General features: G+C 40.6%; 2 protein-coding genes across 7 annotated transcripts in view; one reads left to right on the forward strand and one right to left on the reverse strand.

The window, feature by feature from the left end:
- Positions 1-13,166, forward strand: part of LOC117432364 (short-chain dehydrogenase/reductase 3) — a 21,865-nt gene extending 8,699 nt beyond the window's left edge. For both annotated transcript variants that reach the window (XM_034054170.3, XM_034054169.3), the window contains exons 2-6: positions 8,942-9,085; positions 9,439-9,558; positions 9,719-9,957; positions 10,215-10,340; positions 10,847-13,166. In XM_034054170.3, coding sequence (XP_033910061.1) covers positions 9,002-9,085; positions 9,439-9,558; positions 9,719-9,957; positions 10,215-10,340; positions 10,847-10,931 — 654 coding nt within the window. In that variant the 5' untranslated portion in view covers positions 8,942-9,001 and the 3' untranslated portion in view covers positions 10,932-13,166. The remainder of the gene's footprint in view (positions 1-8,941; positions 9,086-9,438; positions 9,559-9,718; positions 9,958-10,214; positions 10,341-10,846) is intronic.
- Positions 13,167-16,088: 2,922 nt separating this feature from the next.
- Positions 16,089-22,204, reverse strand: part of LOC117425356 (intermembrane lipid transfer protein VPS13D-like) — a 59,823-nt gene continuing 53,707 nt past the window's right edge. For 2 of the 5 annotated variants that reach the window (XM_058993321.1, XM_058993318.1), the window contains 3 exons: positions 21,784-21,915; positions 19,700-19,940; positions 16,089-19,291 (listed from right to left, as the gene is read on the reverse strand). In XM_058993321.1, coding sequence (XP_058849304.1) covers positions 19,154-19,291; positions 19,700-19,940; positions 21,784-21,915 — 511 coding nt within the window. In that variant the 3' untranslated portion in view covers positions 16,089-19,153. The remainder of the gene's footprint in view (positions 19,292-19,699; positions 19,941-21,783; positions 21,916-22,204) is intronic. The other 3 variants (XR_009307859.1, XR_009307858.1, XM_058993319.1) reach the window with 3 other exon arrangements.

The raw sequence follows: 22,204 nt of genomic DNA on the forward strand, positions 1-22,204 counted from the left end.
ACACGTTTGTAGAGATTTACGTTCATTTGGGGACATTACCTTTTATTTTGTGCATTCGAATAGTCAAATTGGTATTTACACTGGCCGTGGTAAAGTTATTACAATGTTAACCAGTTCGGAAAAGTTAGAAGCTAGTTAAACACATTCTGTTACTGACTTTCTAAAGTGATTTCAGCTGTTTTTGAATGTACTGTCTGTATCAGTGTGGTTAAGATTGTTGCATTTTCTGAAGACAGCTTGCAAAATGTGCTAAACTGACACATGGAACTGTATTTATTTATTTATTTATTTATTTGTGGACAGATCACGTACTGCACGAGTGGCTAAGATTCATAACTTCAAAAGCACTCTATGCATTGTAAGGGAAAACTAACTCGCGTTGACAAAAACGTTTCGGCTTGTGTTGAAGGCTTTTTTCAAAACGCTTGTCGGCTTGACCTTGTTTCGTTTAGGTTTTATATTATAGTCCAAGTTTAATCCAGCAAATAAATGTGCCATAACATTTTGGAGTATTTATCAACATGTTATGCATATTCAAGTTGAAATGTATACATAAAAAACAAACAAACAAAAAACACTATTCTTGTATAGTAATACCGTATGTCACCCCTGTGTGAGAGCTGGGGGGGGGGGGGGGGGGGGGGGGGGTTGTGTTCTACCTCAAACTATCTTTTTAAAATATAACCAAACTGGTATGCCAACAAGGTCTGATTGTGGGGAACTGCACAGATTACCTTTGTGAATACAAATGAACTGGGAAGCTAAAAGTCTATAGCTATTAACATTCAACATGATTGCGGGGCACAGCAGCTTTATGATTTCTGGGATGGTAGTTTTGTGATGAGGATTAATTTCACATTGGCCAACCCCAAAATGTCATCTTGGTGTCAGAAAGTGTTCTTGTGGGCTGATCTGTAACACATTATGGGTCTTAGGAGTCTAACCCTGTTGACCTGGATAGCTTGAACACAGCCCTGATTTTTTCAGACAGATCCTTGTTACATGTTAAGACCCCAACAATTTAGGAGTTAACAAGGATTACAGAACCCTTTGTTAATATGGACAGTTGTTTTATCAGTCCACCTAGTTTCATATGTGGGGTGAGCTGCTTTTATGGAAAGCTTCCACGATTACGCTAACAGGTCCTGGTATTCTAAGTAGTACTGTACTTGTGGTGTTATGCAGTTGTGCTGTGAGTAAGACTAGCCAGGTAGAGAAAAGAGAGCTCCCCAGAAGGAGGAAAGTCAGGGAGAACTTGTCTAGAAAAACCACACGCTCTCTTATCTCTTCTTCCCTTCACGACTCTTGGACATGCTCTGTTTTGTACACTTCTTATCTGCATCTGTCAGTGCTGTGTCTTGAAGAGTATGAGACAGGCCCTGTTCTGGGACGTTTGGCTTATTTTGAATTCTCTTTTATCATATCTCCACGGAGCACCCCTTCGTGGCTACTGTGTGCCTGCAGGCTATTGGCATCCTGTCCATTTGTAACCATTCTTGGTATTATCATATGGACAACATTTTATAAGCATTTAGTGGTTTGGAAACTAATTTTGAAAGCCATACTGCCTATCAGTCCCTCAGCTGTGACTACTAGGTCACACTGGTTATCTGAGGCCTAATCCCCAGGTCCCACTGCCTCCCAGTCCCTCACCACGAACACTCCTTTCTCCAATTCCTCAGCCACACTGACGCCGATTCCTCAGTGATAACCACTTAGCCACGCAGTTGGTTTGGCATACTTGGCTGCTGTACAGTTGTTTACATAAGCATCCATGTTAAGATCCCAATACCTTGGGCAATTGTTTATTGTGCCAATGGGATTACAGTGATTCTGTACACCATGTTCATGTTGCTCAACATGGGAAGGTCAGCCAAAGGACGAAAAACACTTTTGTTCTGCCTCTCCAGTCTGATTTCTGGACTGTCCACTGATGGTGATAAATGGGATTCTGTTTTCTGTTTCACATTTATATCTAGGCCGTTTTGGTAAGAGGTTTTGGATCGCCTCGGTATACCTTGGACGTGCTCAGTCTTCCGACAGCCCAGTCTGGTGTGTGTGTGGGGATGAGAAGCCAACACTTCGTTTCACATGCATGAGACATTCATTATAACAAAGTATTGAACACAACTGTAGGTCAAGCTACCTGCAATCTTGTCTAAAATAAACGTTCAGTTGTCTATACACTCTGCCTTACCCACAATGTTTCTCGAGGTTTGTCCACCTCCCTCAAAGTTAGGTGTAGAGATATGCACATACAGTATTGATATGAACTGTCACTTAAGTGTTAGTTCCATCATCATTAGGTAGGGTTGCACAGCACACATTCCAGAATGTTTGGTAGCTTTCTTGCTGGGTCCGAATTGCTGGCTGCTGCCTCACCCTCACAAAGCATGCTAACAGGACAAGCATGTACAGCTTTCCTCACCTCTCTCCCTGTCCCTAGGCTAACCAGCGGTGTTCAGGCTTGGCAACACTACTTGCTTATATCATTTACTGCTGGCAGTGCTTGTCAGCTTTAGTTCCCGTTATGAATATTTTGAACTTAGCAAGATTTCCCTCAGAGAAATGAGCTGAACTTTTATACAAAGGCAGCCAATTCTAACATCCTTCTGGAGAGTAGCAACTGTTTTTCTATTTTTGGGGATTTGTCCATTTAAGATACTTTTTTCTTTTTAAAACTGTATAATGATAGCATATGGCAGATTTTATGCATATTTTAATACCACATCTCTAACCACTAAGCCGCACAACCTTCCAGTCCATAGCTCTATCCAATAGCCACACTGCTTCTCAGTCCCTTTACTCTAACGACTTGGCCAGACTCCTTCCCAGTTCCTCTGCTCAAACCAATAGGCCACACTGCCTCCCAGTCCCTAATCATACCTGTACATTTCATATTAAACATTTGTTTCTATTTTTCAAAGTGGTTGTATATGCTATTTTGGTGCAAACTTTGTAGAAAAAGCCTTTTGAAGTCTCAGAACTTTGCTCACACAAATGTTTATCAACCCTCTTTAAGGTTATAGTGAGTTGAACCTGCAGCATAAACTCCAAACCCTTTTAAGAAAAGCTTATGTATACCAACCCTTATTTAGTTAGTTTTAAAGCAGTCTTTTAAAGCAGTTTTAAAGTTGCCCCTTAAGAATTAGTCTCCCCAATAGTCCTAATTAGCAATTTCTGTGCTGCATGACAATACAGCTGAACTGTGGAACCCAGAGGTGAACCACTTCGTTCATTCCCCCATTGAGAATGCACCGACCCACCCAGCCCAGCCCCCTGCCTGGTCTACAGTGTTCCAGATCTGTGAAAAATCAAACCCACACAAACACAGGTGTTTCCTTGGCAAGCTTTCACGCCTCAACAATGCACAACAAGAGCCGATGACAAGCTATGAGCCATCCTTTGTGGACACACAATGGAGTGTGGCTTTTTCACCTTTGGAGTTTCCGCTTACATCCCTGGGACATGTCATTGAAAGGTAGAAAAGGCAAAGGATTGCATTTACATTTAAAATTCCTCCTATACTATTTTGTAAAAAGGTGCCTACAATAGCTGTTAAGGAACAGTGCCAATAATACCGGCACTGGCTAGCGAATTCATTAGAAGTCTAGAGCATTTGCAGCTGGGGTCCAGAGAGGCAACACTTTTAATGTGTGTGAGAATTCATTACCTGTTATCTGAGAACCAATAAAAGAACAAGGGTCTATAAAATGCGCTTACAATTGACGTCCAAAAATGAAAGTCACTATGGAAGTTGTTTTATCTTTAATGGTACCATAATGGGGGATATTGACACCAATTAACTTTTGCCACATTCTTGTTTATTCCCTTCCCAATGTGTATTAAATTCTATGTAAGCTCACTTGTGCAGTTTTGCTGTTTTTAAGGCACTTTTTCCCACGTCGCATCAATTTCTTTTTAATGCGAGTGTCATCTTTTAAACAATTATCTTTAATGTGCATCACATCTCATAATGTTAAGCAACATACTGAGGCCTGAAGATGTGTAAAGATGGAACTCGCATTAAAAAGTATTACCTTAAAATAAGTACAATTGCACAAGTGGGTGTAAATATGATTCGATACACACGGGGGGTTAAAATACTAATGTGGCAATAGATCTGCAAATATACCTCTATGGTAGTTCCATTAAACTAAATGTAATGGCCCTCACTTGCAGGAACAATCCCATCTTGGAGAGTCTTGTCCTTTAAGAAGAATGTCAAAGTCCATCATATTGTTCAGTGTAAGCACTTCAAGGGCTTTGAACTTGAGAGGACCAATGCTAAGAGGGAATCGGTGTGTCCCAGCTGCTCTGCTTCTGTAACTGGGAAGTTTTTAACATTCCTGGCATAGCTGCTTCAGCACTTAGGCTGTGCTTATTGCACTGGAAAGCTATGGAAGTTTCAATAATATACTTTAAGTTTTCTAAGTGTTTTCTACTTAAGTCGATAAATACAGAAATTAATTGTGGTTGACCAAATATACATATTATATTAACTGTAGTCCAACTTTGAACATTCAGTTGTTCAGCAGCACTAAAAAGAAAAGTAGTATTAATATTACCACTATATCAGACCAAAGCACATGTCAATAGAAGAAGATTTAAAATAACTTAAGCAAAAACCAAGAACCTAATTTGCAAGGTTGCCATAGCTCTGTAACTAGCTAAGATGCTTATGTGCCCCCTTCTTGCAGGTAGACATGCTTGTTTGCCCACCCTCCCTCTCCTCCCATGATGCCCTGCAGTGTATGTGACTGGACGGCTGCTGGGGTGGGTGGTGAGGGAGGGGCACTGGCACCTTGCAGCTCATTTACAGAACTGAGTTCAACCGCGGGTCAGCCAGTTAATCCTAATGATGTCATTACATCTGTTTACTTCTTCCACAAAGGAAGTGCAGCAACAAAGGCTGCAGCTAACCACAGGCCGCAGGTAGTAGTGTTTGTATGTAGAAGGGTGGAGGAGGTCAAGAGACTGGGCCTGTTTACTGTAGACTGAACCCTCAGGGAGGCTAATAAACCACCAGGTTACTTACACAATGTTAGCACAGTGCATAGTATCGGAAGGCCCTACACAATACATTTTGATTGTTATTATTATGAACTAACGTGTCTGGTGGCAGTATTGAATTCCTGCACTTTGGTACCGTGCTCATACAGTTTACAGTACTTTATGGATGAAATGACACATTGACATTGTATATCGAAAAACGACATGATATATTGAAATGTGACAAAAGCAACACATACTCCCCCTATCTTTTTTAACAATATAGTTTATCATTAACAATCATTACAAAAAAAACTAGCCCGTCAAAACCATACATCTTGTCTTAACAGCAATACCTAAAGTCAATAGACTAATGTTTCAGCAAAGTGTCTCATATTGTCGTTTCTTGCAGTATGATTGAGTAGATGCAAGTTTTATGATATATTGTATTCACCCTGTTATCTCCAGCCTGAGAGTTCAATTTAGGTGAGTCTTTTATTTATAGCCCTCTGATAAAGGCATTAGTTCAGTACCCATTCCATGAAGTGGCCTTTGAAGTCAATGTATAAAGACTTGTATATCGATACAGTATAAAGCGTCTGTGTTACGCCCAGCCCCTGTGCCTAACTGTATTGGACTGACTCTCTGGTGCCATGCCTAATACAGCAGCTTTGATCCCAGTAGTAACAAGTGCCTGGGTCTGGGTCACCAGTGCCTTGATTAGGAAGTGAGTTTATATAAATTGCTGTGTGAGGGAGGGGGGCGGAGGCATCATGCAGCTCCCAGCTGGGTCTTGCCCTTTGCGTGACCCCGTTGTCTCAGTGCTAATGGGATAGAGGCAGGCGGCTGCTTCCTGAACTCCCAGTGCCCTCGCAGGGGCCCGCCTCCCCACGAGAGGGAGAAGGAACGAGACCAATAGCGGAGACATTTAAACAGTGTGTCCCTGTCAGGGGGAAAGTTTAACTGTCCCAGTCTGTAAAGAACCTCTATTATCTATTTTTGTCACCCCTTGTATGTGTATTGTACTGTATAGTTGGCAGATAATACACTGGGAGAGAAGACCTGACCCTGAACAGGCTTGACTATTTTGTACTTTTGCATCTTGCAAATAAACCGTTTAATTAAAAAATGCACTATATTTGTGGTGACTTGAAATAGCTGGACAAGCGAGGGGTTACTCCCAGAAGAATATTCCAAGTTTCAATGAGGACAACGAGATAATAGAATAGAAAGGCATTTTAAAACTCTTAAAATGCATCCATAACATTAAACGACCCACATTGTGTGCAGTACAACACAAAATACAGTAAGTGTATAACATTCTATTTAAAAATGATCTAGGCTGTCTTGTAAAAAGTGCCTTGTTGAACTGAAGCCTTTGTTTCTTAATTCTTGGTATCCAGTTACAGCTAGGTATCAAAAAACAGTTTCACCAGCAGGCGAGTATCACACGTGTAACACACTATGTGAACACAGCTGCTTGCAGAATTCAGCGCTCTGTTTGGGCAAAGAAGCAATCGGATCTTCAGAGGATTCTGAGGTTATATTAAAATCATGGCCCGTTCAAACAGCTTGGTAAAATGCTGAGTTGTATGCAACAGCTGTAAAATAATATTACAGGTGTGAGATATAATCTTCAAAGGAAAACTGTTGCAACCAAGCCGTACAGAGTTACGCGAAAAAGCTGGATCTTTTTAAACGCTGTGAAAACAAATTGCTGAGCCGTGTAAACTGTAAATGACAGCTGTAAAATTATACCACCAGAGCACTGCATTGTGTAGGGACTTTTTCATTGGAAGCTGTGCCAGGTATAATAAATAATAATAATAATAATAATAATAATAAACAGCCCACATTTGGCCAACTTGACTATTTGTGAGTTAAAAGTGTTCTAGACTACACTATAAAGCAGTGGATGGTTCAATTTAAGAAGTATTTTTCCCAGTTCAGGGAATAGAACAGGTGGCTCCAGGGGCAGTGCACTGACTACCACTCAATACACTGAAAGCAAGTGCGGCTAGCTGTTGTTTGCAAGCCTTCCTGTTTTGATGGATGCGTTCCACGCTGCTTCCCCTCCCCTAAACTGGATCACTTTCCAGTGGAGTGCCTGTGGAAAGATAAGCCGCAGCCCCTGGAAACTGGCCAAGCTCTGAGCTGCCCCTCGGCTGCACTCACCACACGCACTGTTTGAAACTCCCTGACCAGAAAATTGCAGGATTCATCTAGCCAGCGAGCCATGTAATCTCTTTGAGAGTGTGTGTGAGTTGGGGAGGAGAGGGTGGGGAGTTCAGCACTGTCGTTACCTCTGTGTGACCCCTGTGATTGACAGGCCCCAGCGCCAATCTCTGCATCATTGGTAATGTTCGGTTTAGAACAGTATCTCCAGTCACAGGCCACTATTTGGTTTTTTAAAGCTCCCCAGTCCAATTTCTCATAGGTTATATGAAGCCTGTATCTTAGTCAGTTTGCAATTTGCACATTTTCTCTTTAAACTAGTGGGAGAATTATTTTATTTAAGCCTCTAAAAATCTGACGAGCTGCTAACATCTTTTTGACAGTCATGCCCAGTTTTAGAAAGTTGCTGATAAATTGCTGAAACACTTTTAATATGGTTTCCTGAATATAAAGCAGCCTTTTGGCCCAGTTCCCAAGAACTGGAATTTCCTAACTTTCGCTGTGATGAGAATGGTTAATGAACATTTCTATAGGCTTTTATGAAGACTGAAGAATTGTTCCAAAAATTCAAATACACATTAATACATGGTGGTGTAGAGCTAAAAACATGACCAAATTGGATTGCAGGGAGGAAACATGGTGGAACAAGTTTTCTATAATTTATTTTCGTTCCAGTTTAAAGTAGTTCAACTATAGCTATAACCCCAGTCATTCATTCTGGGGTAAACTAAGACTTAAGAATCTATGTCACGCGTAAAACTCACTAAGGCACTAGCTGAAACGTTTGTCTGTTTGTTTCACCAAATTGTAAAGCAGGCTTATAACTTGGCTGGCTAGTCTTATTAAATATAGAACACAATGCTCTATACCACTTGATAGTATGTTGAGGGGCCTTATCCCAAAGGATAGGGTTCTGTCATGTGGAGATATGATATCAGGCTCAGTGGGTGTGTTCTCAGATACAGCACACATAACTCAGAAACAATCATTAGTTTTGGGTCAACCTGCCCTGATGCTGCCAACGATTATCTCATACAGTACATTTCTCTTCTGTCCAACTTGAAGTTATTTTACCCATAGAAAAGTTTACCTTATACTACCCTTACCAAAATATCTTAACTGGAAGTGTTGTGGCACTACAATGTTGATGCAGCTCTTCCGTACGACAGTGTTTCATAATAGTTTCCTCATGAAATTTCTCTAAGTTTTCTGTAAGGGCGTACACTTACCATGCTTTACAAGGCCACAGTAAACCACTGTAAACTTTTAAAAGGAGATACTGTATACTGTGTGTAGCAGTGGTTTTCTACTGCAGCTATAATTTACAGCATGTTTTAACCCCCTGTGCCCACTATAGCGAGAACCAAGTAGTCACGGCACAACGCAGGGTTTGGATTACCAGATAGTTATGTATGAGCCTGCCAGCCTGCCTGCCTGCCCGTTCCCTGAACTCTGACTGACTTCAACACTTCACTGTGTGTGTGTGTGTGTGGGTGGAAGGGGAAATGTAAGGCAATTTCTTAAAGCGACAGGGTAGATTTTCAAGAGTCCCAATCCTACGTGATTAAATCTGGAAAGCCATTAAGTTGTTTACTGCATATTTATAGTAATTTATGAGACCATGAAACAAGAACACCTTTTCAAACGCATGTAAGGCAAGTTAAAGCAAGCAACTGAAACTGAGAAGGATCCAAACCAGGAGCAGTTTCATGGAGTTTAATATTAAAAGAACCATGACGATTTAACACAATGCTGACCTCTGCCTTGCTTTCAGCTGATCCTGTGGGGCCGCACAGAGAAGTGTCTGAAGGAAACCTGCGAGGAGATCAAGCTCATGGGAACCGAGTGCCACTACTTTCTGTGTGATGTGGGCAACCGGGAGGAAGTGTACCAGCAGGCCAAGGTGGTACGAGAGAGGGTAGGTACAGCCACACCGGAAAGCAGAGCTCCATTCACAGAGAAACGGTTACATAAAAGACTAATATATGCATTTAGTAAATCCTACCTTGACTACACTAGCCAGTAGGACCCAGGATTGATTCCAATCTGAGAATCTCAGCCTACCTCCAGCCTATCCTTTCCTTAAAACCATTTTTGCAACATTTTCACCTCTCAAGTCCTTAAGGGAAATACAAAACCTCCACACAATTCGGCACAATTTAAATGTGAGGTTTATCAAAAACCTTTAACACCTAAGGTGTGTGTACAATGTACTCCAGTAGAGAAGTAAGTCTTGTTCAACCAATGAAATAGGGATTTTTTTGTTGCTAGGTGGGTGATGTCACCATCCTGGTGAACAATGCTGCAGTGGTTCATGGGAAGTCTCTAATGGACAGCGATGACGACGCCCTCTTAAAATCTCAGCATATCAACACGCTCGGACAGTTCTGGGTACGTACCACAAAGGGATATTATTATTGTTGTTGTTGTTGTTATTATTAGTAAAACATTAGTTTCATTAGTGTAACAATAACTCAAATGCCAGGCTATATATACTGTAACTGAAATGTCATGGAGAAGCCTGGCTGTAACCACCTCCCTCTCTCCACAGACCACCAAAGCGTTCCTGCCGCGAATGCTGGAGCTGCAGAACGGCCACGTGGTGTGTATCAACTCGGTGTTGTCTCAGTCCTCGATCCCGGGAGCCATTGATTACTGCACCTCCAAGGCCTCCTCCTTTGCCTTCATGGAGAGCCTGACCCTGGGGCTGCTGGACTGCCCTGGCGTGGGCACCACCACCGTGCTGCCCTTCCACACCAACACAGAGATGTTCCAAGGAATGAGAGTCAGGTAAGCACACTCTCTTCAGCATTGCTGGGGTTCTCACTCGTCTTGGCATTCTTTCTTTTAACTCGTGTTCTTGCCAAGAGAATTCGAGGAGTCTCTGTTGGACCAGCTATCTAAAGCACACTTGATTAAAAATATTTTTAAATAAAGACATTTGGCATGGCTCAAGTATATTTCAAACTGTCAATAATTCTCCTATCACAAATCACTAATAATCGTTTCAGAAACAGAATGAACTGTTCTCTGGTTCATGTCTCCAGGTTCCCTAACCTGTTCCCTCCTCTGAAACCGGAGACAGTGGCCAGGCGGACAGTGGAAGCTGTCCAAAAAAACACAGCCTTGCTCTACCTGCCCTGGACAATGCACGCGCTCGTCATCCTCAAAAGGTAAACTGTCCCAGAATAACACCAATCCAGTTACTCTCCAAATATAAAGCAGTGTTGACACCCTCCTATCATTTCCTTGCTTTAATTTCCATTAATATGCTCAACACTAGTAGTGTTTAGTTAAGTCGTTTTCAGTTAAGAAATACAGTGGAATCATCTGAATTTTAAATTATGAACTTGCGTTGAGCAGAAATTTCATGCATAATAATGCGTACAAATCCAGATTTCGAAAGTGGTAATAGTATCAAAGTGAATAACAGCATTTTGCAGGAGCACCACTGTATATAGGAGTTTGGTAAATTAAATTGCCAAACCTTAACCATATTTCTGTCACGTTCATTCTCTTTATTCTAACTTGACTCCTTTCATGTGAAATGTGGTCAGATAAAACTAGCAATAAACAACTTGGGTGCTGGGAGCACAGTTCATCTCTCATAATGGAATCGGGGTCTTGTGGAGTATTGTGTTGAGACTAAACTGTTTGTTGTTTTCTCTTCTCTTTATAGCTTCATGCCACAGCAAGCACTTGAAGAAATCCACAAGTTCTCGGGAAGCTACACATGCATGAACACCTTTAAAGGACGGACATAGAAGATTAAGCCAGACAGACCGACAGACAATCAGATAAATGCTGAAAAATCTGACATTACAATGTGTGCTCTGCCTTAAATCAAGCTAGCTGAACGCCCCTGGAAACGGCGGACATCTTGGATGTTACTGAACAGCAGAACATAAGAAATGTTGCGAACAAGGAGAGGCTGTTCGGCCTACCATGGTTTGTTCCTTGCTAGCACACATTCAGCCCCAGAGTACAATCACATATTTTTTTATTATTATTCTCTGGGTTTTATTCGTGCTGCGTAACTTCTGTTTTGAGATTGATTTTCCTCAACTTCCATTTGTACCCTCAAGTCCTGCTATTTTGCTCAAAAAGTAACATACTGAACATTTAACCCGATGGGTTAACTTTTGGGGGGAAAACAAAACACTTCCAGGTCATCTCCATGGAAACCAATATCTGACTGAACTGCTTCCCTCAGCCACCATTTGCATAGGTATAATATTGGACTTTAGTGAGAACAATTGTGTTTAAGGGTTTTTTTATTCCTTTAAAATTTGCTGTAATTTGTTTCTTTAGGCATGGTGTTGCCATGGTTTTCAGTTACATACATCATATATATGTTTGAAATTAACTACAACAGTTAATTTAATCATTTTATGTATATTAAATAATAATAATAATAATAAAAATGGTTTAAAATAAAAAATATCTTGCCTGTTGAAGTTCCCAAGTTTCATGAAACATGAAGCAAACACAGTCCACTTGTACCCTAATAGCCATTTGAGAATACAAAAACATTTGAGTTACAAACAATAAGAAGTTTATGGGAGCTAATGGTTGAATTTGGCAAACTCACAAGCATTAACAAGTTCTGTTGACATTCCCTCAGCCAAAAAACTCCAGTCCCCCCTTAGCTAAGCGTGCTGAGGTTTTGGTAAAGACCATTAATTAGCCACTTCAGCTGCAGAATGGGAATAATCAAATTAGGTATTGAAAACAAAAGCTGAAGTCGGCTTTATTATGCCTCTGCTGTGTTTCTGCCAATTCAGAGAAAAGACGAGGCGCCACGAACTCATAAAGTCTTGTTTAGATAAAAGATTATAGACAGCTGTGCCTCTGCTGTTCCAATAACTAAGTCATTATTTGGCAATGAAGAGGCCAAGCGAAATGGTTAGAAAAAAGAAAACAAAAGTGGTGGATTGTGTGCAGATGAAAGGTAAGGTACAATGGAACTAGCTGCAGTCAGACACAGAGCTGGCATGCAGGCTCCATTTCCACAGCCCAGTGTTGCCGTTCTCTGGTTCCGCACCATGTTTTTTTTTAAATATATAGACTGCCCAATTACTGTACCCCCATTGTTTTTTTTCTCCAATCTAGAATGTCCAATTACGTTCCCTCACCGCAGCAATTCCTCACACAGCTCAGGAGAATTGAAGGTTCAGTGGGGCACCTTCCGATCCCACGACCGTCAGTTTCCTCTTCTATACCCAGGAACTCGAGAGCAGATGTCAGCAAGCTACCGGCCTCTGGAGGACAAAGGCCAGCCCTGCAGGTGTCCGCCTAATCTCAACAGGCACCTGGCCAGCAAGCTCCGCTGCAGCGCAGTGAGAAGAAACAGTTCCTGATGGTTTTGCCTCCCTAAGCCAATAAAATGCTCCCTGTGGAATCCCCAGTGAAGCCTGGCATCTTCGCACAGCCAGGGTGCTCCCCTGACTCTGACTCTCTGCACACCACTTTTATGCGTAAAAGAAAATCTGACAGGACAACTCTGTTAATCGAGTGAAAACAACGAAGATAAACTACGCAACTGCAAGAATGAAATGTAATTAGGAAGTGATGAGCAATTAATATAATTTGTCACGTCTGTTTAAATACAAATTAAGCAAAACAGAATCAGGCTCAGTCAAGACATAAAGGTAAAAACAAGTGACATTGTTTTGTAATTAACAGCTTTTTCTGAGTTTAATTAGGAAAAAGAAAAGGCTCAAAATAAGACATGAAAACTTCAAGACCTAAATATAATTATATACATTATATATTTATATTGAGTTTGAAATAAAGTTGTGCAGTGACTTACACTGTAATTATGTTCAAAGTACTGTTGACTGCTCTGTTTTTTAATTAATTCTCTCCATTTTTGTGTTTATATTTTTATTACATGTATTTGTGCAGATTTTGTCAAAGTATCACCAAATTTATCAGATTAAAAATTATATGTTTGTGCTCCCCTCTTGAAAAAAAAAATAAAAAATAATTAAATCGGAGATGGCTACAACGTGTGTGTCACATTGTGTGTAAACTGTTGGTCTTTCTAAAAGATCAAACTAAAGTGGACTGAAGAAGGACTGAATTAGCTTCTGTTCACATATACAGGGAACACTGTTACAGATCACTCTTGATATCACAAAGCCTAAGGGAGAAAATTATTAACTCCTTAAAGCCATGCCACATGCAGTTGAATTATCTAATCAAAAGCAAGACAATGTAATCTGTATTTTTCTCTACAAATTTCTAGTGAATTTAGAGATGAAAGGCGACGGACAACTTGCTTCAGCGAGGGGAACTTGATTAAAGTCTTAAAAATCTTAAAAGGAGTTTATGAAGTTTACCAATACTTTAAACTCAGCACAGAAACAAGGACCAGATGACACGGTTGGAAATTAAGTGGAGACAGACTTCGGACAGAGAGTACAAGACATTTTGAGAGAGTATGGAATAGGTTACCAAGCCACATTGTTGGTTCTGAATCATTGACATCATTTAAGACCACTCTTTTGGTATCAATCAGCTTCTTGGAACTGGACAAGCACTGATGGGCCAAATGGCCTCCTCTCGTTAGTGAATTTACTTTTCATGTTCTTTCTCTCACAGCTTTGCAAGTGAGAGCACACCTCAATCAGCACCTGAACACCCGGTGCCTGCCATTCAGTCTTGGGCCTCTCTCAAGCACAGACTTGACAGTTGTGTTGAATTTTGTAGTGGTTTATACAGATTAATACTGGGATGTTATATTCAGAGTGGTTTCAGGAACTACAATATCCCTATACATTACCCATGCATATACTACAGATTTCCCATATTTGCCACACCTCACTGTAGAACACAGATAACGTTTAAGCAGACTGCAGAAAGACACAGCTCAAGTATGTTCATGTTCATTAAACATGCGTCATGCTTAAACACAACTTCAATTTTAATTCTACCAAAGACTACCCAGTAGTCTTTTTCAACCCTATTGAAAGCCTTGAACAGGGTAATGTGTAAACAAGAGAGCCATATTGGGGAGCTCAATGAGGCAAATATGGCTCAAGAGCCATCCATTGGAGAACCACTGTACTGTATACTGCAGGATACAATGGAAAGCAGAAGAATATTATGTAACCTTTTTCAAGGGACCATTTGTATTCTCCTGTAGGGTACACAGAGCGTGTCTAAAATTGACATTGCTGGGGAATCTGTTTTTTCTGCCTAATGATCCCTGTGTGCATGTGTGTGTGTGTGTGTGTGGGGGGGGGGGGGGGGCTGCTGTGTAGGAGAACTCAGATCTCAGGGGGCGAGTTCAGAGCAAGGTTAGCCAAACAGTGGATAAATTAGGCAGGACTAGGAGACAGACAGCTCACCCTGCGCTGAACTCTTCACACGGTTAAACGTGCTGCTCTGTGGGGCCACGCAGGTGGAGAGAGGGAGGGAGGCTTAGGGGATATCCAGCCACCAGCCCCTCTCCCACTGCCAGTGCTGATAGCAAGTTTAGGATCTATAGGTTGACTGAATATATTTAGCCTAGAACAAAGAGGAATAACAGGGGGGGGGGGGGGGACGACACTTAAAAGGTTAAAAGAAATTGACAAAGTTAACCTTAACCAATGGCCAAAAGACACAGCTGGAAATGAAGTGGACTTAAGGCAGAAGGTAGAAAACACTTCTCTGGAGAGTGAGGAGGGCATGGAATGGTTTATCTAGCCACTTTCATAATGCTGAATCATTGGGATCATTTAACTTGGCAAAGTTTTGAGATCAATCAGTCACTATAAACGAGATGAGAATTGATGGGCTGGATGGCCTCTTCTTGTTTGTAAATAATGTTCTGTTCTCTACACTATAGGCTCCTTCTGTGTCTAATCAGCAGCTGGATCCAAGGTCTTGAAACTATTCATGATTTATTTTTATTAAATACATCTTAATCATTAAATTACCCACCTGCTTCTCCACCTGGTCCATATGGCCATTTACAAGTTATTTGCATTCATACCTGGCTTGTTCAGAATACATTACCTTGTATGGATTCAGTGAAAACACCATATCCCTGGAAACAATACAGCCTTGATCATCTGGATTTGCAGGTTTTGGCATGTAATGACCCTACAGCCATCTCTTAGATCCACAGTTCTCTATATTGAACTGCACTGAATCAGCTGGCTCTCAGATCCCCAGAACCGAGTTCTCTATACTACACTGAGTTAGCTGGCTCAGATCCCCAGAACTGAGTTCTCTATATTGTACTGCACTGAATTAGCTGGCTCTCAGATCCCCAGAACTGAGTTCTCTATACTATACTGTATGGAATTAGCTGGCTCACAGATCCCCAGCACCAAGTTCTCTAGTTAACTGTCCCATACTGTATTGCATTCTCAGGCTCTCACACCGCGGGGCTCTCGGCTGTGTCTGCACTGTTATTGTGTCTGGAAGCCCTGACAGAGGCAGAAAAGTGAGAAGTGCTGCTCTCTCCCTCTCCACACTGGGCTCATCCATCACAGGGTCTGCCTGAGCTGCTGAGCCCCGCACAGCCTGCAAGACAAACGGCCCTTGAACTGCCCCCCAGCCAGGGGGTGACCCTCCTGCCCCATTAAAATGCCAATCAACAAGAAGAATGGGGCGAGCAGAGGTGGAGGGAAGCTTGGATACATCTGAAGGCAACTGGGCAGCTACAGCCAATACAGGGGAGGCCGAATCATTAGGAACACCTACCATAACAATGTCAATAAGGTGTCGCCAATCTGGAGGGATATATGACCATTCCTCAATGGATTACCACCTTTAATTCCTTCAGGGTGCTCAAGTCAGTCAAGGATAGCACCTTCTGTCAGACAAGTGTGTACTACATTTTGCAGGGGTAACGTCCAACCCCTGCCTGTCTGTCTGTCGGGGGGGGGGGGGGGGAGGTTCACAATCAAATTGAAACCCACAGCTTTAGAGAAACAAAAATGATTTTAATTATTAACCTTTACACTTTGTACAGATGAAAACAATAGAAAACATTTGTATCCAGTGGTTTGAGCTATACAAACAGGCCAGAAGGACATTTCCAGAGACTTTTAGATTAAAACTCTAGTACTATTAGTACATACAGTAGCTCACAAATAATATTCAGACAGTTACCCATAGTTTTAATATCCATAGCTTCAAACAGCATGTTATAACTAGGCTTTAAAATTACTGCAGTATACTTTTTTGCTCATGACTAGTACACATCTGAAACTAGATACTAATAAAAATATATACTAATTAGTTTAATAAACTTTGGTTAAGGTATCTAAACTGTGGAAATTTTTTTTAGTTAAACTAATTTATTATCGTCTTCAATATTAGCCAAATGTGTTTTTTTTTTTAATGGAATTCATTTAAGAGTTTTATTGGAAACTTTTTTTTTTTTTACACAATTGTGATGTACAGAACTATGGCTATTGATAGATAACTGTCTAAATAATTGTGCTTGTTCATTAACTCACCATCTTTCTGGTTATAAACCTTCCTAATCTACACCACCACAGTGATTGTGCAATATGAGATTACTTTGAGCAGAGATATCCAATTTGCAGTCCAGATAACTAGCCATTTCGGAGCAGCAAGCATTACTAAAAGGGAAAAACAAAAAGAATGCGCAGTGTGTACAGCATCCTGTGGTCAGCTTACTGATATTGATTAACTTTAAAATAAAACCATGTTGTGATATTGTTTCTTACAGCTACTATATCATAATCTCACACTGGTAATCCAATCAGTGCTTTGGGGTTTCCACATATAGGTTACATCTGTGTTTGGATTACAAATATTACCTTTTGTTCCTAGTACTGTTAATAAATAAATGAATAACTGAAAGTATAAGGACGGAAGGGGGACCCTTTAGACTGCTGCACCCCAACACTACTGCTAAACTCTGGTTTATTAATTAATCAGTGATTCAATGAAAATTAAAGTTTAAAAAGTGGTACACTTTTATAAGGGCTATTAGCTTGTCACAGACAAAGTGGAAAAAAGCAAAAAGCTTTACCTGTATTAGGTAATCTGTGTCCTTTTTGCAAGGCTTAAAGATGCACAAATTTGCCTTGACTTTCTCCTGCTAGGTTTAAGGCTAACCCTGTGGCACTGATCAGAGAAGAATGAAGAGATTCTGAAAAATATGAGCAAGAAATATAGCCATAAAACTCATGTTGCACTAGTTTTGAAATAGTTCGTGCTTCAAGAAAAACTGGATTTTGATTTAAATATCTTAATTAACTGGGCGTACTTACTGTTGGAACTTTTTACATTAATTGTTATAGATCAGTTATAAAACTGCAATTGGCAGCGATTTCTATGGTATGAAAAAGAAACAAAACAATAAAGTGACCACAGGATCAATACACAATCCACGCATTTCAACAGCCTAATTCAATTACCTGGAGCGAAATTTACTGGGAAATTAGAAGTTTCTGTAATGAACAGAGTGAATGGGAATCAATATTGATTCAGTTTCAATTAACGCCTCGTTGACGAGCTGTTAATTAAATTATGGAATTCAAATGACTGTTGTTTCGTTAGGGCAAACTTTCCGCCCCAACTACAAAGCTAATTCAATTGGGCTCTTGTAAAATAACACCATACTGTTTGACTTTCGAATCCCCTGACCCTGCAACGCAGCTGTTTCTCATTCTGTGAAATGAGAAGTGCATGTTTAACCATCTATAATTAGAACATCAAAGGGTTTGCACAAGCACAGAAAATACACTTTTGATGGGAAAATATATAAAAAAAAAAAAGAATTTAAATTGGAAGACTTTGTTCGAACACTGGGAGTTTAATCTAAGCAGATCCAGAGCGTGATCGAAGGATTGTAATTCTCAGGATTCAGCTGTTTAATTTAGGGTTAAACACTTTTTTTTCCCCATACATTGAACTCTATAAACAGAATACCCCATGAGCGTTCATGGAGTGCTGTGGTTATTTCACTCACATAGCTGCAAACAAGCTGTACTCACTCACATAACTGCAGTAATCCCTGTTCATGTTCATGGTTTATCCTACATAGTTATGCTAGGTTGCAAGTTAGCTGAGCATATTTAATTGTTTTGACCCTTTAAATTACCAGCATTGTCCCTGAACATTTTTAATTAAGATTTTTTTTTTTTTTTTTTTAAATACACAAGCAAATCATTGTTTTATATGGGATTCTAAAAACATTGATCCTGCAAAAGATTTCTGGCATGCAAATATTTATCATTTTACAGTACTCCTTAACGGCTGTGATCTGAAAGACTCAAATGGGAGAGCACTGTGTTATAGCAGCCTGTGGTGGCTAGTTCAGAAGCAGGGTGATCAGACCATTCATAAATTCAGTGCTTCATGTATGCACCGTACAATACACTGTCAGTGACATTCATATTCCATTAGGCTCTAGCAACCCCTCCTGGGCAAGGTAAGGCTGTGCAGCTTCAGTATCCGCCATAGCCGCTGCTGCCTGTAAGTGTGGTCTGGATTCAGTCAAGTGCTCACAGATTGCCCACAGTGTCATCTCTTAATTGTAAAGGCAGTTTTATACAGCACACAAGACATTCTATACACACTTTGTATATACTTCTATTGTGTTGACCCCTTCCATTTTTACAGGGCGCAATAGATAGTGTTTCTCTTTAGTTTTTTTTTTTTTTTTTTACATAGTGTAGCAAAATAAAGATCTCTTCACACCCCTGTCTAATCTCAAATTTATATTGCAAATACAGAACACCGTAAAATAATTCTCATTGCATATTTTCCGCTACAGCTGTGTGCCTCTACAGGTCAAGCAGTCCACTTTGGATTAAAAAGAAAAGATGCTGTCAAGACACTCAAACTGAAAAAGGCGGCGCTTCTTTGATTTCTGTACAGACGATTTTCCAGATTTTTGTTACCGCTCTGCTGCATCCGTTGGGTTGAATCAGTGATTGGCTATCTCAAGAAGTTCTCCCCACTGATTGGATGCTAACCTGTTACCGAAGAAGCCTTCCTGATTGGCCCATTAGGAGTCCAGCTCCGGGTAATTCTCATTCTCATTCTCATTGGGCGGCAGCATTAGCTGCTGCTCGTTGTACAGGCTCTTGGCATAGTTGATTTCTTGAGAGATTTTGACAGCTAGGTTTTCGGTCTTCACGTGAACCTGCAAGCAGACAGCACTTGAGATTTAATACACAGGAACACAAAAAAAAACAATAGAGGCAAAACATTCTGCAATAAGCATTGACATTCTTTTACTGTTGCAGCACATATGCTACTGGGTATTGGCATACCAGTTTAAATACGGAACAGATCAATCAGTTATTCACATCCCCCATGCAATTTACAGTGTGGGCATAGACTTAGATATGTCTCTAAAATGTAATTAAGCCAACACCAAAAAAACTGCAGTTTAACAGCACTAAAACACTCTCAACTCTCCAGCACCATCATTACCCTGCACCCCAATAAGGAGCACTAGTCTAAACTCTGCATTCTCAGCTCTCCTGCACTGTCATTCTATTTGAATACACAGTGTACAGTGAGTGAATGGTGCTGTTCCATCACTCACCATGGGTTTTTGGTGCGAAGGTCCTGGGATGGCCACACCACTGCTTGTGTTCTCTGCTTTCTTGGTGAGCTGCACATATACTTTCCCATGATCCTTGAAGACCAGGCAGTGGTAGAGGTCTTCATATTTGATCTCGAGGAAGATGGCGTCTCGATCTATGCAGTCCCCCGGTTTCAGGAAGTAGACAGCTTTAGATGAGATGAGGACACAGTATGTGTCGATGGGCTCTACTGCAATGAAGCTGGGGAAATGACAGACGGGTTAGCACAGGAGCCATGGCTTCTAGGTCAGTAATGTCATGTTACTAAATGGATGTCATAAATGGATATAATAGGTTGCGATTAGGATCGTTAGGATGTCTCGCATTGTTAGAAGTGCAGTTTGGGCAAGGGGACCACAAAATGTAGCTGATTGCTTAAACTGTGCAAACTGATTTCTGTTATAAAAGACACCCTACACGGAACATAGAATGTGCACAGGAACTACTATAAAACATAAAACAGTTGTGTTGTATGTTCTCCACAAAATGGCATCAATGCGCAAGATAAAAGGTGATTGGTTGACTTCTCATACGCGATTCATAATTCTTGGGTGCGGTATCGCAACACAGGTAGGTTCCCAGAGTTTCAACTTAAATTTAATTTCACTTACATAAAACTTTTATTAAAAGAACCACTTCACAGAGTACAATTTATAATTGATATAAATGTTACACGTTGCTGGAGTTCTTTCCAGGTTCATTAGTGCTGTTTACAATGGACAATACTCCCGCAACAACACTACACAATGAGTGCGTTATGACACTATAAAAATTGAACACACACCTCTCCCACAATGTGACTCTCTCCTACAAATAGATACAATTAAATAAAAAAATAATAATAAATAAACAAAATACATTTATTTGCCAGTTCAGGAACTGCGTCCAAAGTTTTGACTGGGACAGTATAGTTCACAACCAAACAAACATGCAGGGACACATGCTTACACACAGACACGCACAGCATGCACTCTGGCACAGACATGCAGTCGCGAGCCGGCACGCGTGCACACACACACACACACACACACACACACACACACACACAGAGCTGCTCACGCCCGCAGTCTGTAGCACAGAAGCTGGGAGAGTAATTGCCTGTTTAACACCTCTGGGGTTAGAGGTCAGTCTAGAAGCAGGGGGGCTGCAGAACTGGATTAATTAGCCTGGGGGGTGACAAACGAGCTTTCACAGCTCACAGGGCATCTGTGAGTGTGTGCCTCAGCCAAACAACGTGCTCATGACGGATGACTCCAATCAACTAGCTGTGTTTGCAAGTTTTTTTTAGACACAATACAAAGATTTAAAAAGCATATTAGTGGATGGTTTTCATGTTTGAATATTATTTCAAAATTGAAATTAATATTTGAATATTCGATACATTTTTAATTTGCTGGAGAATAACAACACACTACAAACAAAATATCTCAGCAGCAAAATAAACCCTGTCCCCATATCAGAGAACGGAGAGAAACACTCTTCTGTACCACAGAAAGGGCTTTTCATCTGACATTATGTATGCATTGGTTTCCTTTCCATCTTTGTGATTATTTATACATTCTGTTATATTATATAAATGAATATTGCTGCTAACGGTTACATTTAATTTAATGTTTGTTCCGGTATTTGTATATTTTAGTACTGAGACAAACATTCAAAGTATTCTTTTGTGACATTAACACAGAAAGCCCTTCACTTTAAATTTGATTATTTTTGGACATTATATAATGCGGCTTGAACAATTAGCTGCACTTGAGTCAGATGTGTGGAAAACAAAAAGCAAAAAATCCCCAAAATGGGATTGTGAAAATGCAACTGAGAACCAGCTACCAAAATCAGCCTTATTCCAAGTTACACAATACAATACATATGGTAGAAATATAATAAAACTTGTAAGAAATGTCAGTAGACAAAGTCAACCAGACAAACATTTCGGCTGGTGCCTTCTTCAGTGATGTTTGCCTACTTGTTGAGTTTTACCTTTCTGATTGAGGGTTTTGAAAATGGATGTGTGGTATAAATGAACAATAACACTGATACTCACAACTCTGACAGGAGGTTGTCTGTGAGGCGGAAGAGCTGCTCCTGTCCCTCAGCCTGGGTGGAGGAGAATCGAGGCAGGAGGCCCTGAGGGCCCTTGCAGCATCGTGGCTTCCTGACGCGCTGCATACTCATCCTGCACAGACACAGCCGATAAACAACCACTCCACAACTTCAAATTCCACAACAGCATTTCATTAAGCAGGAGAAACCCAATTGTTTATTTAAAAAAAAAAAACTAGAGAGTTTTGTTTAAAATGACTTTTAAGAACTTTATATGTTCCATCCCGGTCATTTTTATAGCGTTTTTGGAACAGGCTCAATGTCCACAGAGCAATGCTTGTGAAATCCCAGTTTCTTAACATGATTTAAGCGTTGGCCACTTCAAGACGAAAGGGAAATGTGTAAGCAATGTTCCCTGTGTG

This window comes from Acipenser ruthenus, chromosome 20 (genome assembly GCF_902713425.1).
Source record: "Acipenser ruthenus chromosome 20, fAciRut3.2 maternal haplotype, whole genome shotgun sequence".
Classification (NCBI taxonomy): domain Eukaryota; kingdom Metazoa; phylum Chordata; class Actinopteri; order Acipenseriformes; family Acipenseridae; genus Acipenser; species Acipenser ruthenus.